General features: G+C 54.4%; 3 protein-coding genes; 1 reads left to right on the top strand and 2 right to left on the bottom strand.

Moving 5' to 3' along the window:
• The window catches only part of CHC_T00009282001 (WD repeat-containing protein), a 1,242-nt gene extending 149 nt beyond the window's left edge, over nucleotides 1–1,093 (top strand). Inside the window, exon 1 of the mRNA XM_005717566.1 lies at nucleotides 1–1,093. This exon is cut by the window's left edge and continues 149 nt beyond it. Coding sequence (XP_005717623.1) covers nucleotides 1–1,093 — 1,093 coding nt within the window.
• A 4,702-nt stretch (nucleotides 1,094–5,795) lies between these two features.
• On the bottom strand, nucleotides 5,796–7,770 carry CHC_T00005907001 (hypothetical protein). XM_005717567.1 is given in 2 exon segments: nucleotides 5,796–6,258; nucleotides 6,259–7,770. 1 exon segment carries the CDS (start codon nucleotides 7,768–7,770, stop codon nucleotides 6,259–6,261), a length of 1,512 nt encoding a protein of 503 aa, XP_005717624.1. The 3' UTR covers nucleotides 5,796–6,258.
• A 6,595-nt stretch (nucleotides 7,771–14,365) lies between these two features.
• On the bottom strand, nucleotides 14,366–15,115 carry CHC_T00005908001 (hypothetical protein). XM_005717568.1 is given in 4 exon segments: nucleotides 14,366–14,441; nucleotides 14,442–14,482; nucleotides 14,598–14,913; nucleotides 15,011–15,115. The coding sequence occupies 3 exon segments, from the start codon at nucleotides 15,113–15,115 to the stop codon at nucleotides 14,442–14,444; spliced, it is 462 nt and encodes a 153-aa protein (XP_005717625.1). The 3' UTR covers nucleotides 14,366–14,441.
• Between the last annotated feature and the right edge of the window lie 427 nt (nucleotides 15,116–15,542).

Consider the following 15,542-nt stretch of genomic DNA (forward strand, 5'->3'; position numbering starts at 1 on the left):
CCCCCCCCCCCCCCCCACCTCTGCCGCACTCACCTCTGCCCCCCTCCCCAACCTTGGCACTCACAAACAACCTCATGCCCTCCCGCCCCTCGCCATGTCCTCCGACGCCGCCTTCGCGGATGCCGTGGAGTACACCGCAAAGTCCCCGTTATACAGCCTAGGCTGGAGCCACCGCGAGGATCGTCCGGGCCGCCTCGCCGTGGGCACCTTCACGGACGAGTACAACAACACCGTCCAAATCCTGCAGCACAACCCGGACTCGCTCGACTTCCTCACCTCCTTCGATCACTCGTACCCCACCACCAAGGTCGCCTGGATCCCGGACCCGCACTCCAACCACCCGGACCTCATCGGCACCACGGGCGACTTTCTGCGTCTGTGGGAGCTCGACTCGGACGGAAACGCAAAGCTCAAGTGCTTCCTCAACAACAACAACCAGAGCGAGTTCTGCGCCCCCCTCACCGCCTTCGACTGGAACGAGCAGGACCCGTCGCTCATCGGCACGGCCTCCATCGACACCACGTGCACCGTCTGGGACGTCGAGACCCAGCAGTCGAAGACCCAGCTCATCGCCCACGACAAGGAGGTCTACGACTTTGCCTTTGCCGCGTGCGGCGTCGACGTCTTCGCCTCGGTCGGCGCCGACGGCTCGGTCCGCCTCTTCGACCTGCGCGAGCTGGAGCACTCGACCATCATCTACGAATCGCCTGACATGACCCCCCTGCTGCGCCTGCGCTGGAACAGACGCAACCCCAACTGCCTCGCCACCATCGCCATGGACTCGCCCGAGGTCATCATCCTGGACATCCGCCAGCCGTCCTTGCCCGTCGCCGTCATCGACCACCACTCGGCCACTTCGAAGAATTGCGTCAACGCCATCTCCTGGGCTCCGCGCTCGGCCGTCAGCCTCGCGTCCGGGGGGGACGGCTGCCTGGCACTCATCTGGAACATCTCCAGCCTCCCAAAGCGCGTCGATGATCCCGCCCTGTCGTATTCCGCCGGCGCCTCCATTAGCAACTTACAATGGGCACCTTCGTCCTCGGAATGGATCGCACTCACTGTTGAGGATAGGCTTCAGGTTTTGCGTCTGTGACATCCGCAACCAAACCTCAACTTTGCACCTGACTTGCTTCGCTGTACAATTCAAACAAGTCACCAAACACCACGGGGAATTTCGGGCAAGCTCCGTCCATTTTGTACTAACTCTTGACGCTTGGCCGCCATCGCTTTTATCCTATCAGACCTTTTGCATCTTGTAAAGTCCATAGGTGAGAAAAGACCTACAGCGACTTCCCTGTGGCGTAATTTGGGTGTCGAGGAGAAGGCGATCGAAACGACCGCATTTGCACCGCGAAGGTTCCGAGTTTGAGCAAGGACCTTATTCGTTTGGCAGCAGCTCAGGCTACTATTTCAAGCCGACAAACCTATCAAGTGAGCCTTTCTTTATTATGCTTTCCGTTGTCAAACACTCAATCTTCTCCCCGGCGGCCATCCTCCTACAATAGTCGACTTTCACTGTCAGGGAATCGACTTGGAGAATAGATATATACAAAAAGTTATTAGTTAGTCGATATGTAAAAACTCGTAAGCTCGATGAACCCAGTTAACGCCTCTCATCCCGGAGCTGATTCGGTCTTTAGACGGTCGTCGTCCCTGTCCAGATTCACTGTCGGTGCCGGTGACGCTGAAGCTCTAGGTGTTGAGGGGTTGCTCGCGACACCGACCGCAGTATCCATCTTGACAACTTCTTGTTCGATTCTTTTGAAGAAACCTGACAGTCCCGCCGCGGCACGAGAAGAGACTAAACTCGACAGGCGCCCGAGATGGGCCACGTTCTGACGCAATCCAGACAGGCTCGCTGCAACCCGGTCGACCGGTAGTATGGCTTCATCCGCGGGCGACTCATCCAGCTCTGGCTTTGGCGGCGGCTGGAACGTCATCCCCTGCAACGAGCACCGCCGAGCCCATTGCGCCGCATTCCTCGTCTTCATCCACGTCTTCACAAACTGCTCATTGTACAGCTCAAACTGTGAGAGACTCATCTCGTCGACCATTTCAGAGCTCCAAGTCTCGCCGCCCAACGGTCCCCCGAGCACCCCCTCAACCGACGCCGCCGATCGCAAAAAACAATTCAAGTATTCACGCAACCGTCTACGAATGTAGTCATCCGACCCGACATACGCCCCTGACGACGAGACAGACGCGGACGAAGTGCCCGCCGAAAAAGTCAAGTCGCGCATGAATCGCCGCTCGACGCGCGAAATGCGACACAGCGGTTCGATACTCCCCGACACCGACACCTTGCCCGTCGTCAAATTGACCAGTGCGTCCACAATAGGCACTCCCCCGTTCCGCGGAGGCGCCGTCTGGGCGCTTGGAAGCGGGGACGGTTTCCCGGGCGTAGACAAACGACCAGTGTCTCCATTGCCCTGCGACGGCGTTGGCAACACTGGGACAGCAGAGCTCTTCGAGCCGCGAATCGGCGTCTGCTCGTTGAGAGTGGCCTCCCCCGAAGGTCGGGTCGGCGTGGAGCTGGACTTTTGCAAAAATGCGCGGGCCGTCTGCACGAGCGGAGACTCGGTCTTCGCGGCGGCGGCCTTCTTCGCGGCCGAGGCGGCGGTCGACGAGAGTTGCAAGCCCACGTTATGCGACGTGCTTATACGGCAGGCCCTCCTAGATTGATTCGGAATGAGCTCTGCCACGAGCGGCAGTGAGGCGTACGGCTGGAGAATGACGCGATCGCCGTGTCCGAACAGGGCGAGCGGGAGGCCGAGGGCAGCGGAATCGGGCCCGTGGTCGAGCGGGGGCACGGCGGGGGAAATGGTATCCAGGGCGCCGATGATGTGTGAACACGAGGGAGTGTGACGGCGTTGGAGGCGTGGTGTACGGGCTGCGAGTAGATGACGACCCTGCGCTCCAGCAGGATGAGCTTGAGCACGGCGAGGGTCTGCGGGCCGAGCTTGCGCAGGACGGCGCGCAGGTCGAGGGCGTGGAACAGAGTGGGGGCATCGTTGAGCGACGGGCGGCACAGCGAGACGTTGAGGGCGTGGTAGAGCGAGGCGAGGACGTCCGTGCGGGCAAAGTCGGCCTGCTCGAAGTAGGCGCGCACGGCCGGCTGTAGGCGGTCGGCGAGGACGCCGAAGAGCGGGCGGCGGCAGAGCAGGACGACGGCCTTCTGGACGGAGCCGCGCGAGGCGACGCCGCGCTCGTACAGATGTGCGGCGGAGGCCGAGTGGGTGCGTGCGTCGACGGCGTCGGTCTGGCGGAAGCAGGCGACGCAGTGCACGTGCGGCGGCAGGGTGAAGAAGACGACGTCCGTGCTGGACTCGTGGGCGCCGTCCGGCAGGGCCATGAACGGGAGGAAGGCCCACTCGTCGGGCAGGACGCCCCAGTCGCCGGCGCGGCCCGAGGGCGCGTGCGGTGGCGGCGGGGCGGTGTCGAACTTGCGCACGGCGTGCGGCGTGTTCGACTGGACGATGCTCGGCGACGACGCGTCGGCCGAGATGTCCGACGTGTCCCAGATCTTCGGCGAGCGCAGCACGGCGTCGCCGCGCAGGCGCGGGTACGCAAACTCGATGCGGTTGCCCAGCTGCGCGTGGAAGCCCACGACCACGACGTGCGCGACGATCGAGCCGTCACCCGCCCCCGTGGGGGACGCCATGAGCGAGGGTGGGGGGTGAAGGGGGGAGGGAGGGAGGGGGGGTGGTGGTGGCGGAAGGGGGAGGCGGAAGGGAGGAGAGGGCGCGGAGATGGTGACGGCGAACGGAGATGGGAGGAAGCACAAGGTGGGATGTATTGTGAGTCTGACAGTGTTGCTCAGGCGATGGGGGGGGGGGGAACGTGTGTGTCATTACGCGTACGTGTACATGTGTATACGTGTACACCTGCACCCGTAGGGACGGCGGAGGGTACTGCCCCTAAACCCTGTGCTCCTTTTTTGTGACGGCTATTTTTTGCCCCAGTCAGTCGGGTTATTTTCCTCCTGCTTCGGTCTTGTTGAGCGCTACGTCCCGAGAGTAGGTTCGTTGAACGCAGAATTGTGATGTCGTTAAGAAGATATACGTTTTGTCTCCAGGAGACGCGTACTTTTCGAGTAGTGTCCTCCCGAAAAGTGTGGGGTGGTCCTATTTTGTGATCGGGGCATAAACTTCACAAAATGCACACAAACGTCTCAAAGTTCTCACAAGTTTTGTGAATCTCGCTTTTCGCTTTGTTTTTGTGAATCTCACTTTATTTTTGTGACGTCAAACATCTCGAAGTGCTCTTTCGCCCGTCTTTTGTCCCTCTTTTGACCCAACCACATAGTACGCAGTAGGTTTTGGGTCCCACTGACCTTCTCTTGCAGTAAATTCCGGTTCAACCTACGCAGTTGCGAACACGAAGGGAAGGGGAAGTGTCTCTGGAAACTAGCCGTAGAGGGCTGGAAAGGGAGATCTTTTTTGTGTGACGTTGTTCAGTTTGTTTGCCTTTTCAGATGGAGAGCCTTTTATATGTGATCTTTGTGATGCCCTCATACAACTCACACAAAGCCATCACAAAATGCACACTGTCAATGTGAGAGTTTTGATTTCAAGGTTGACGTTTGAGAGGTTTTGAGATGCGTCTCACAAAACCATCACAAAAGATTCACGAAAATGTGTGATGTTTGAAACGATTTTTGTGATGATCACAAAACGTTCTCAAAAAGTGCTACAATTCAACAAATATTCACAAACCATGTGTGACGAATGAGAAGACGGCGGCGAAAAGAGCAAAACTCTCACAAATCGTCACACAAATCGTCTTCACTTTTTGTGACGCCCTAAATCGTCACAAACCGGAGCACAGGGTTAAGGGCAGAAGGGGGGATAGAAAGATAAAGGGAGGGAGGGAGGGGGTAAGGGAAAACTTGACCACTTCACAGTGTGGACGCAGAATGCAATTGTGATCCGTGGACACGTGGACAGGTATTACAAGAGGCGGCGACGGCCGGAGGTGGGGCGGGGGGACAGGTGTCCTAGAGTTGCTACGGCGTTGCGGTTGTCGTTGATGACATCACGTTGATGACATGCCGTTGATGACATGCCGTTGATGACATACCGTTGATGACATGACGGCCTGCCCGAGACGAGTGCCGTCCGTAAACGGACATACTCCTGTTGCTCATCCTCCCCTCGCTACCCTAGACCCATTGACACAAACCTCCTCCCTCTCTGAGGCGCTTACGCCCGCGCCGCCTGGCTAGCCGCCCGCCCGCCTGGTTGGCCTCCCTGCCCTCCTTGGGCGCGTCGCTTGCGCCAGAGCTTGCCCCCGTCCCGCTGCCTCCGTCCCGCTGCCCCCGTCCCGCCGTCATGCTTTTCAGCGCGCTCCACCGGGCAAGCCCCGCCCCACGACCTCGCCAGCGCGACTTAGCAAGCCCTGCGGGCCCCGGCGACTGCCGCGCATCGTGGTGTAGGTCGTGGCAAACCCGCGGGGCGTGCGTGCCCGCGCTTCCCTCCCCACGGCCTGCTTGCTTGCGTGCCGCCCGCCAGAGCAGAGGCGCACCGGGCGCTGAGCAGCGGCCCGCGTGCTCCGCCATGCGTCATTTGTAAGCGTGCACCACACGTACTTATCTGCACCTCGCACGCCCTGCATTCGCGGCTTGTGCCCGCTTGCCTCGTCACCACGGCTAGGGTACGTACAATCCCCTCATACGTGGCTTTTTCATCTCTGTCTGGCTCGAGAGCCCGGCACAGGCCTCGCCGCCTTGTCAACTTTGGCCTAGCCAAACAATTTCCCCGACCCGCGCAATTCTCAAACCGCTTTGCGAAACGCGCTCCGACCAACTGTGTGTGTATTGGTACGGTATAATTATTATCTGTAGTTAGCTAGCATCTCCGCCATATTTTACATCTGTCCCTCCACAAAACCTCGTACCTCATATTGTCCAATCCGCCCTAGCCGCGATCCGGCCTTCCCTTGTGCGCGTACGCGTCTTGAAAAGCGCGGAGGAGTTAGTGCAGTACCGACTTTTCCAAAAAAATCCTCTACAGACACCTGCGAGTGTCCACGGTTCTCCGCTGCAAAACGGTGCCATCACGCGAGCACTTAGTATCGTCATGTCTTCTACAAAAACAGGTGCAACCGCACCACCTCTATTCCACGCTGCCGCAACTGCTATAGACATACCGTGCAGTCTGTACATTCAGTCCCCTCATGTCAGCCCAACACGGCGGCGGAAACATCAACGGATGACAAAAAGTGCCTTTTCCTTAAAGCGTTCGCCGTGGGCAACAAACGCTAAACATGCCCTTGGCCCTCATAGTCTCTGTCTGCCTTCCATCGAAAATCGGTCTCTGCGCCGAAGCGGTATTCATCATCGTCATCCGGCCCGAGGGAGAACCACTCCTCCTCCTCGTCCGTGATCTGCAGGGGAGCGCGGGTAGGGTTGGCCCCGACCAGCCCCTTGACGTACACCCCGGCAATCTCCGCTGTGCTCGCCGGCTTGAGCCACACCCTTATCGCCACGAGGACAAAGATTGTCAAAAGAAGCGTGATTAAAAGAGAGATCCAATTCAGCCCTCGCGCCGTCTCTTGCCATACCGTTGCCTTCTGCTCGCGGGACTTGCCATCGGCGAGGAATAGGTCTGTGGTGTCGCCAGCGGTGATCTGGATACCCACCGACGCTTTCAGCACGGAGGGTGCGTATTGCAGGGCAGCAATGTCGCCGACGGCGGGGACGTTGGAAAATGATGTCGTGTACCGCGTGGTGGACACGTTCACGGGAGGCTGCCCTTGTTGTCTCAAAAGCGGGGCAGGGGTACCGGGGCCTTTTTCATGAGCTATCAGAATTTGGTTGAGGCGGTCTGCCGTGATCGTGCCGTCATCGGCGGCTTTTTTGTAGCTGGACATGAGATACGATATGAACAGGTGGTGGACGTGGAAGATTGCTTGGTCGTTGCGTTCGCCGGCATCTGCACTCTCGCTCATCAGGCGTTCCTCACCGTCGCTGAGCGCGAGATAAGCACGAGCTGAATAAGTGGCTGTCTTTTCGCCGAAAGTGATGCCGTACTCCGCGCCATAGCGATGGAGTTCAGAATAGATGGTGACATCTACTGGTGGGGCGGCCTGCTTCTCGAAAGCGAGGGGGATCTTGCTCCCCTCGCGAGTAGATGTGACGCATGAAGAGATGGAGGTCCTTTCTTGCTCAACTCTATTCAGCAACAAGGCAGTGCAAACGCGGTTGATGGAGACGCGGGAGTGGAAGCGAACTTGACGCCATTCAGGTGTGATGGGGTGGAGGAGTCGGATGGAAGCTCTTGAATTGTACACTGGTAGTGAAGAAGGCGTGGTGAGGAACAAGACGAGGACCTCCAAGGCGAAGGTGGCTCCGAAAAAGAGGAAGGCGAAAACAAGTAGTTTCAAGTTGACGCGATGCAAGCGGGCGTTAAAGATTGAACGAAAGCGGAAATCACGGGCAAGCTCGACGATATGCTTTACCGAGAAGCCAAAGATGGAGACGGTTCGATTGGAGGTGCGCAAAAGCAGAGTGGTGACGATTCCTTCGATGGCCAGAAGAAGAAACAAGGAGAGAAAGGCGATGAGGACATCGTCGCGGGGGGTGACATCTCTGGTGAAGATGCCTGATTTTAGCTCAGTGATAAGGATGTTGTCTTGCAGAAAAGAAGCAAGATTTTCAACGCCGACGATGGAAGTATTTATGATGGGGACAGCGCTAGTCGGTTGGTAGAAGAAGTAGGTGTTGTTGCGGTTGTCAACAAGGCGTTCGAAGACATTAGAGGTGCTGTTCATGGCAAGGGCACTCACGCGGGCATGGGAGCGGGGGCGGTTGATCGCCGCGGGCGACAATTAGGAGCATGTAGGGAAGCGAGGCGGAAGCTGTTTGATGTGGATGTGGAGCAGAAAGATTTGAATGGAGGGGTGGGCGGTGAAGCATAGCTCGAGGAGCGGACAGCACAGGGGGGGGGGGGGGGGGATTTCTCCGCTGTATTAAGTACAGGGAGAGGTGGCGGAGACGTGGAGGTCGTCAAAGTGTACCGGTAGCTCGTAGGTACAGTAGGTCGTAGGTAGGTCGTAGTGAAGAGGACTGAAGGCCAGAGGGCCATTGCATATGTACAATGGGTCCTACAGTGGAGAGATAATAACCGAATGACAGTCATGACAAAGTCCAGAGCTGTGCCAAACTGGTCCGTAGTGCCAGTACAGTAGATGCCTGGATACTTGTCATACTGTCCTAGTACTGTAACTGAACTGCGCGTGAGCCCACATACGACATGCTCGCAGCTGAGGGCGTGCGCTACGAACCGGCGCTACGAACCGAGCTGCGGGCGGCCGTTCATTGAAACGCCGTTCGTTGAAACGCGGCCGCGACCGCGGAGGCAAGGTGTCTCGTCGAGTCCTTGAGGGATGATAAAGTGTGCGGGCGTCAAGTGTGCGGGCGTCAAGTGTGCGGGCGTCAAGCGTGCAATCGTCAAGTGGCCCCTGTCGTCTTGTCGGATGTGATGACGATGTCACGTCAGATGGCGCGTCGTGCACTGACCACTTAGATTTATAGGAATCATTTTTTCTCCGTCCATGTTCCTATAATATCTCGTTGCCTCGCCGCGATCTATGTCCGTCGTTCCAACGCCCTTTGCTGGCGGGCGCGCCTCTCCATCCGCGAATGGGACCGCGCGAGAGCGACGCAGAGTTTCTCCCTTTGGGTCTTAGCTCTGTTGTAAATAAAGATGTAAGGTATATGATAAGGTACACATAGAGCGAGCTCTGGAGACGTCGCCAACTGTCAACAATATTAGCCTCCACTGCCCCACCGCTGGTATCATCTTGACTGCAATCTGCTGACAGGCGCCGCTTTTCGACCTTTCTTTCGACCTTTCTTTCGACCTTTCATACCGCCTTCTTTCACACCTTGTTTCACACCTTCTTTTTCCCCCTCGCTCTCGCTCTCGCTCTCGCTCTCGCTCTCGCTCTCTCTCTCTTACTCTCGTCAGCCCAGAAAGCATTACCGAGCTTCCCCCGTCAACTCTTAACCCTGCGCGCAGTTGCCCCTCCTACCACTTACGGTACATCCCCTTTAGGGAGATGTCGTACCACTCTCACGACCCTGACAAACTTACTACAGTACCCTTGGTAACATGTTACAGTATTCTAAATACGGGCCGCATCTTCTATGGTACAGTACAGTACATGTCCCTGCCGTTCACGTGATGTAGTTCAGGTTTCCGACCAGCGTTTCTAGATTCGCACAACCCCCAACCACCCCATATTGATTTCAAACGGCATAATCTCCGCTCGCTTGCCCTTTCGCCCTTCGCGAGCCTCTTTCTTGCACTTATTTCCTGCTGTGGTGGCAAGTCTGTTTGCTTTCGCCTCTCGCCACGACTCGGCTGTACTTTTGGTGTGAAGAAATTACCAAGCAAATTCCTCTATCTGCCGCTTTCTATTTACATTGATATCTCCGCCGTGAATGTCGTTGACGCAATCCATTAATCAGCGCTACTGTAGTTCAATGGCGTTCCTCGTAATGAATCATAACCTCAAACTGACTCGTGAGCTTTCCCCGCTACTAACTACTTGTACGAGAGAGACCGTACATTGCGTCCCAGCGGCTCAGCCGCCTCCAATGCAACTGTTCCAGTGTATCTGCCCCTTTGGCAAAAACCCCAAGCTGCAGTCTTTTCTCCATCCACTTGTAAGCCAGCTGCGCTTAGCTATGCAGCCAAGCCGCCGAGCGTAGAAATACACATGTAGCGCCTAGGCTCCACCGCCGTCACACCGGGATGCCAGGGCATCCCCAATGGCCGCACAGTACCCTTAGTACTGTACAGTAGTAGTATTTAGTCCATGTCTGCACTGAGAATTCGTAACAGTAGAGGGCGTCTGATCGTCGGAGGGACCCCCAAGTTCCCACACCACCCTCTCTAGCTAGAAAGCCTTACTTGCTACTCTGGAACCTCTCTCGGGATTTCGTCCAGCCACTGCTGATGTAATTCATCACCATTCCATCATGAGAGCCGACGGAGTTGCATCGTGACTGCTGCAACTAGTGAATACAGTAGCCACGAGGACTCGTAGTCATGTACAGTAGTACTAGTACTGCACGTTCGGTGCCCTCAACTTATCATGTGTGCGGTCACTACGTTGTGTTTCTTTTACCGTCTCGCCCAAGACTATGAGAACGCGCAGGACAAACCTGGCATAAGGAAATACACCATTCAGTCTTTTCGCAAGATATACGGTGCGAAACATTGTCATGATTCTATTGGTATAGTGCGATATGAGAGAGCCGTGGTATTTTCTCCCACGCCCCAGCCCGTGAGTCGCGGAGCTTCGATAGAGGGGCATTCACAAACCAAAACAATATCGAATCCTGTGCTTCTTTTGCGTACACGAGGAAGCTGGGATATTAGTAAAGATGTTTCAACAATCTTTATCCCTTCGACCCGGGTGCTCTTCCACAACAGTTAGCGCTCTCACGATGGAGCTTCTATAACTACGCGACATATAACACCGTTCGAATTACGACTGCACCGCAAAACGCAAAAAAATGCTCGACGATGTCAACAACTTCGACCACTGACCTCCTCCGACAGACACTGAATTCTTCAATCCACATGGGACTGTATTCTTTTTACTTTCGCGAACTACGAAAGAGTACGGCACAGTATGGCACGCATCGTACCACGTCTGTAGCGGAGTGTAGCGGGAACTCTCGAACGGAACTGAACTTCAAGCTCATGGAACTGATGTTCTTTCTTTCTGCTAACATTATAACTCTCCTCTACTTATACTATTTGCTGCAGTGTAAGGCTCTCCAATAATTCTCCGATAACTCCCCGATAACTCTCCTGGTGTGCGACATGAAATAATATTTCTTGTCTATGCAATATTCGTGCACTCTCCCTGAATCATTTAGAATAATAATTTGAGAGTCGCATATGACACGTTGCAACGTCTCGTCCTGAATCCTTTTATGGCGAGCTGCAAATGCGAGAATGTAAGTGAATTTGGGCTCCCTATTACATCCTTTTTTTGGGAGAAGGACCGATTGGTAAAAGGGATTAACGGGATTCCAACGCTGGTAATTCCAATATTGAGAGCGGGCTGAAGTTAATTGTGTCCATCTGTGCCTAAATAGCAAAAAAAGCTCTTCTCCTTCCAATTAGGCTTCATATAGTCGCGTATCTTTTTTGCACCATGTCTGCAGTTATGTACCGTTGAGGGTTAAGTAAACTACACTTATTTATTCATTCATGTTGGCACACTGAAGTCCATCACTACCTACAGTGTGCGCTCACCACAGAAGGCATCAATGACAGGAAAAATAGTTGACACCAGACACATGATAGTGCTGTAACCCCACTGGCATCGGGGAGATAAAAGAGGGTAGAGACTTGTAGACTTGATATCTTGCGATCGACTAGTGTGTGAACGATAATGTAAAGGAAAAATCAAAAGGCCTACGCTCAATCTTTTGTCCTTGACCAAAGGAAAACTAAGCTGCAGGGAGGGAAATCCCATGTTTAAATCAGTTGCAAAGAAGTCGCATTGCGTCTAAAAGTCGTGGCACAATGTCACTAAACGACCCAAGTATCTGATTGATGATTCCCTCAATGGGATATTGGAAACCCACAAGACTATAGTAGCTTTTGTCATATCCTTTATGGGTTTATGGAACCCACAAGGGCAGTAACCGATCTCGTCTCTAAACAGTAAAAAGGCCGACTCAACCACTGCTGGGAATGCAGACATCAACACATCGAACACCGCTCCCTCCCTTGACCAAACTCGGCTGGTCAAGCCCATAATTAGCATTCCGAGCCGTCTCCTCGAATCCGATTCCCGACCATCATTTCCATCCTTGTCCATACGAACTGGCCAAGAACCTCGTTCTACCCTGACCCGTCTCCTCTGGACCCGCTCAAGAACTTGCTCCGATTTTCGAACCTGACTTCCTGTCATTGTGGGTTGCGTGCCTGTGCCTGGCTACAAAATACACTGAGCTGTAATCGGGCCTGATCTCTGAAACTTGCAAGAATAAACAGAGCCATTTACTTCCCAAAAGCCATTTCTTTAGAGATTCGCATGGTGCATTTTCTCTCAAGTGTCAAGACGAAAATCGCCCTTCAGTGAGGTATGTAGATTTGTGCTGCTCAAATGAAGGGGCAGACATGTCCGAAAGTCATGTCTATCTACTAACCGGCAGCAATTCATCATTCTGTTGTGCAACAGCTCTCGAACACTGCACGCATGGATTCTTTTTATCATGTATTCTGTTGAGCTACCTTTGGACATTGCCCCAGCCGCTTCTTCCAACCTGACGTCTTACTAAAAAAAAAAGAATCAAAAGCAACAAGACTTGATAGCATTTGTGAAAGAATTGAAACAACGAAAGATTGAGTCAAAAAGGTAGAGTCAATTGGGGGCTCGATACGATAACTTGAGATAGATGGACGCCAGGCGAGACCAACAGTGCCCTATCCATCTTAATAGGAGGAACGCAATCAGGCTATGTATGATATGAGTATAGGTATAATACCTCATAGAATTCAAATTTGTCAAAGCTTGCTGCACTGCAAACACTCTTCATACGATGAAGAGTCGAGAATCCAGTCTTTACGGGAGGGAAGAGCGAATGGGCGACGTACAGTACTCTACTCCTAAGCATAGGTTTGAGGACCTTTTGTGCGCATATTTTGAGGGCCCAGATGGCCAATTGTCAACGAAGCTATCACGAGAATCCACGTAGGCATGACATGGTTTCTGCGCAGAAGATCAGTCCAATATGAGATTCCTAAGCAACTGTGAATGAAGAAAAAGGCAACAAGCAAGGGCTCTGAGGCCAATTTCAATCTCGTTCAAGTGGCATGCTAGTACCAGTTCCCCATCGCGCGAAAAAGATACTACACACACATATCCTATTCATAACTGAATGGTGCATGTTGTACATACAGTTTCGACCGGAGCGGGCTACAGAGAAAAATCTCGATACAGTGACCGCTCGTGACAGTGGCCCCCCTCGGTACAGTGACCGATGGCCAGAAAATTCTTGCCACCATTGCCCTGTGTGCCCACAAAGCCCACTTTCGTTTTCTACAGTGACCCCCTCACTACAGTGACCTTTCCTGTTGAGTGACCCGTATTTGCAGTGGGTCACTGTAGAAAAAGTATATTTTTAATTAAAATTTGTAAGGTCACTCACGTGACGAGCTCGGAAAAAATGAGTCGACCGTTGACTGACGATGACAGCGCTTGCGATAGCCAACAATGTTCTCTATCTCAATGTCCAAAAGTGCCAGAAAATCATCCCTCATGGATTTTGAGAATGGATGCTCACTCTGGGCAAATAAATTTGCCTCCTTTCTCAAAGCCACAGCTGCTGCCTGCAAACGATTTAGAGAGGGCTTCTTTGCCTCACAGCGCTCTTCTTCTCTTTGTGCATCTGCCCCGGAGTCTGAGTCAGACTGCTCCGTAGGCCCTCGGACCTCTTCCATGGCAGTAGAAACAGCTTCATCAAGCGCATTGTCGCTTGAAACTGGCACGCAAATATCCAGGCCATCTTCCATCCTGCTAAACTCCTGCAAATCTCCATTACTAAAACTTTCTACCACGTTCAATCGTGCCAACTCTTGCCAGTCGCTCATTAATAAATGCATGTTGTTTCCCGTCCATTCGCAGTCCCCCAGTTTTATTAGCTTTTTAAGTTGTCAGCTCTGTCAGCTGGACTTCACCCCTTTGTTTGGGGCCGTTGCGGGGCACCTGCATCCAGCTCCAGTACAGTGACCCCCACCGGTACAGTGACCCTAATGGCCTTTCCGGGTCGCCACCTTTAGGGGTCACTGTATCGAGATTTTTCTCTGTAATGAGTCCTGCGCCGTTGTCTAGTTTGACACATCCATTTGTCACTGTGTTTTACTATGGAAGGCGTTTTGTGGAGTGCTCAATCCCATTCAGATGACAGTGAGCTAACGCTTGAGACGGAGTTTATGTAATGGATATGAACAGTGTCTGCGAGTCATCACCTGTGGTAGCACTAGTGCCCACGTGCGAAAAGAGAAACAAAAGGCTGAGTAGCAGGCGCACGAGAGTCACTCGGTCAGAGGGGTAATCTCGGGAGCATTCATACCGGGAAATCCCAGTGCCGAGAGGAGGGGTTTGAATATGGACTGGTGAATAAGCAAACAACAAGAGCACCGTGAGAAATCAAGAGTCTTGCGAAAAAACTTGGCAGTTTATAACCAGCTGGACGCGTGCAGGTGCTGATTATGTGAGCCATAGCGAATTGAATTGAAACTAGTTGGCTTGACGTACTAGGTAAGCGACAAAATGGCGTTTAGGCAAGTGAATAAAGAAGGGGGCGAGATTGGTCGGAGGTGGAAGGTTGAACGACAGGGAAGGTTTGGTCGGGCGACGCATGTATTGTAAAAATGGAATTACGGTGGCACTAAGAAGGTTGACCAACTCTATGCGCGGACAGGAAAGCGGGCGGCGACAAGCTTGAAAACTGAGCGAACGCAGAAGGGGGCATGCAAGACAAGAGAAAAAGGGGGCGTCAGCACATGCTCTCAACGACGGACGGAATTGGCACAAGACGATGCGAAAGAGTTGGGCAAGCGTACCGACACCAAAAAGGACTTTGAAAACACCGCCGGGCAGGCGTCGGACGAGCGGGGTTTCCCTCTGGACGACGTCTGCGATGGCGGGCAAGGCGAACATGGAAAGAAACGAGGTGGTGAAGACGTGTTTAAGGAAGACGATGCCGTTGCGGTCGAACCAGTCGCTGGCAAAGGAGTGGAACTCGTCCTCGGTGAGCGAGCCGGAGCGGTCGGTGTCGAACTTGGCGAGCAGGGAGTTGACCTTCTCCGCGGACGGCGGCTCCGTGACGCCCGGGCTCTTCTTGTACAGCTTGAAGTGGAGCTTGCTCATGGCGAAGGTCTGCGGCGCGGGGGGTGGGGCGTTAGTCGCGGATGGGGAGGGCTGCGAGGAGACGAGGAGGAGAGACGAGGAGGGGAGAGCGTGCGGCGCAACGTACCAGTTCGTCCTTGTCGATGTGGCCGCTGTTGTCGTTGTCGACCTTCTTGAAGACCTCGCGGACGCCCGACTTGAAGGCGGGGCTCTTGGTGAAGGGGCCCAGCATGGTTGCGCGGCGTGGGGTTTGGCAGCGTGGGAGAGGCGCGAAGAGAGAAGACGCGTGCGGAGCGAAGGCTTGTGCGGAGCGAAGGCTTGTGCGGTGTCGGGTAGAGACGTGGTGCGGACAGAGTGAAGCGGGATCGTGTATCTATCCCGGGAGTGGGTGTAGAGATCGCGAAATTCCCACCAGGCGGCACTGCAATCTAAATTTCCACATATTTTCCTCCCACAAACTCAGCCCGGGGCCAGTGCCCGGACAAGCGCCCTCTCGACGTTGTTGCCCAAGACCCTACCCGGTTATGATGCAACCCGTCTTGTCTACGGAGCGCCCCCGCACGCTCCCCCGCCGAGTTGCTGGCACCCTCCCTCCCCGCCACAGAGCACAAGCGGCGCCGCCCGCGCGATGTCCTCACAGTACAGGAAATTCGGTCGGC

This window comes from Chondrus crispus, genomic scaffold (assembly GCF_000350225.1).
Source record: "Chondrus crispus Stackhouse genomic scaffold, scaffold_323, whole genome shotgun sequence".
NCBI lineage: Eukaryota > Rhodophyta > Florideophyceae > Gigartinales > Gigartinaceae > Chondrus > Chondrus crispus.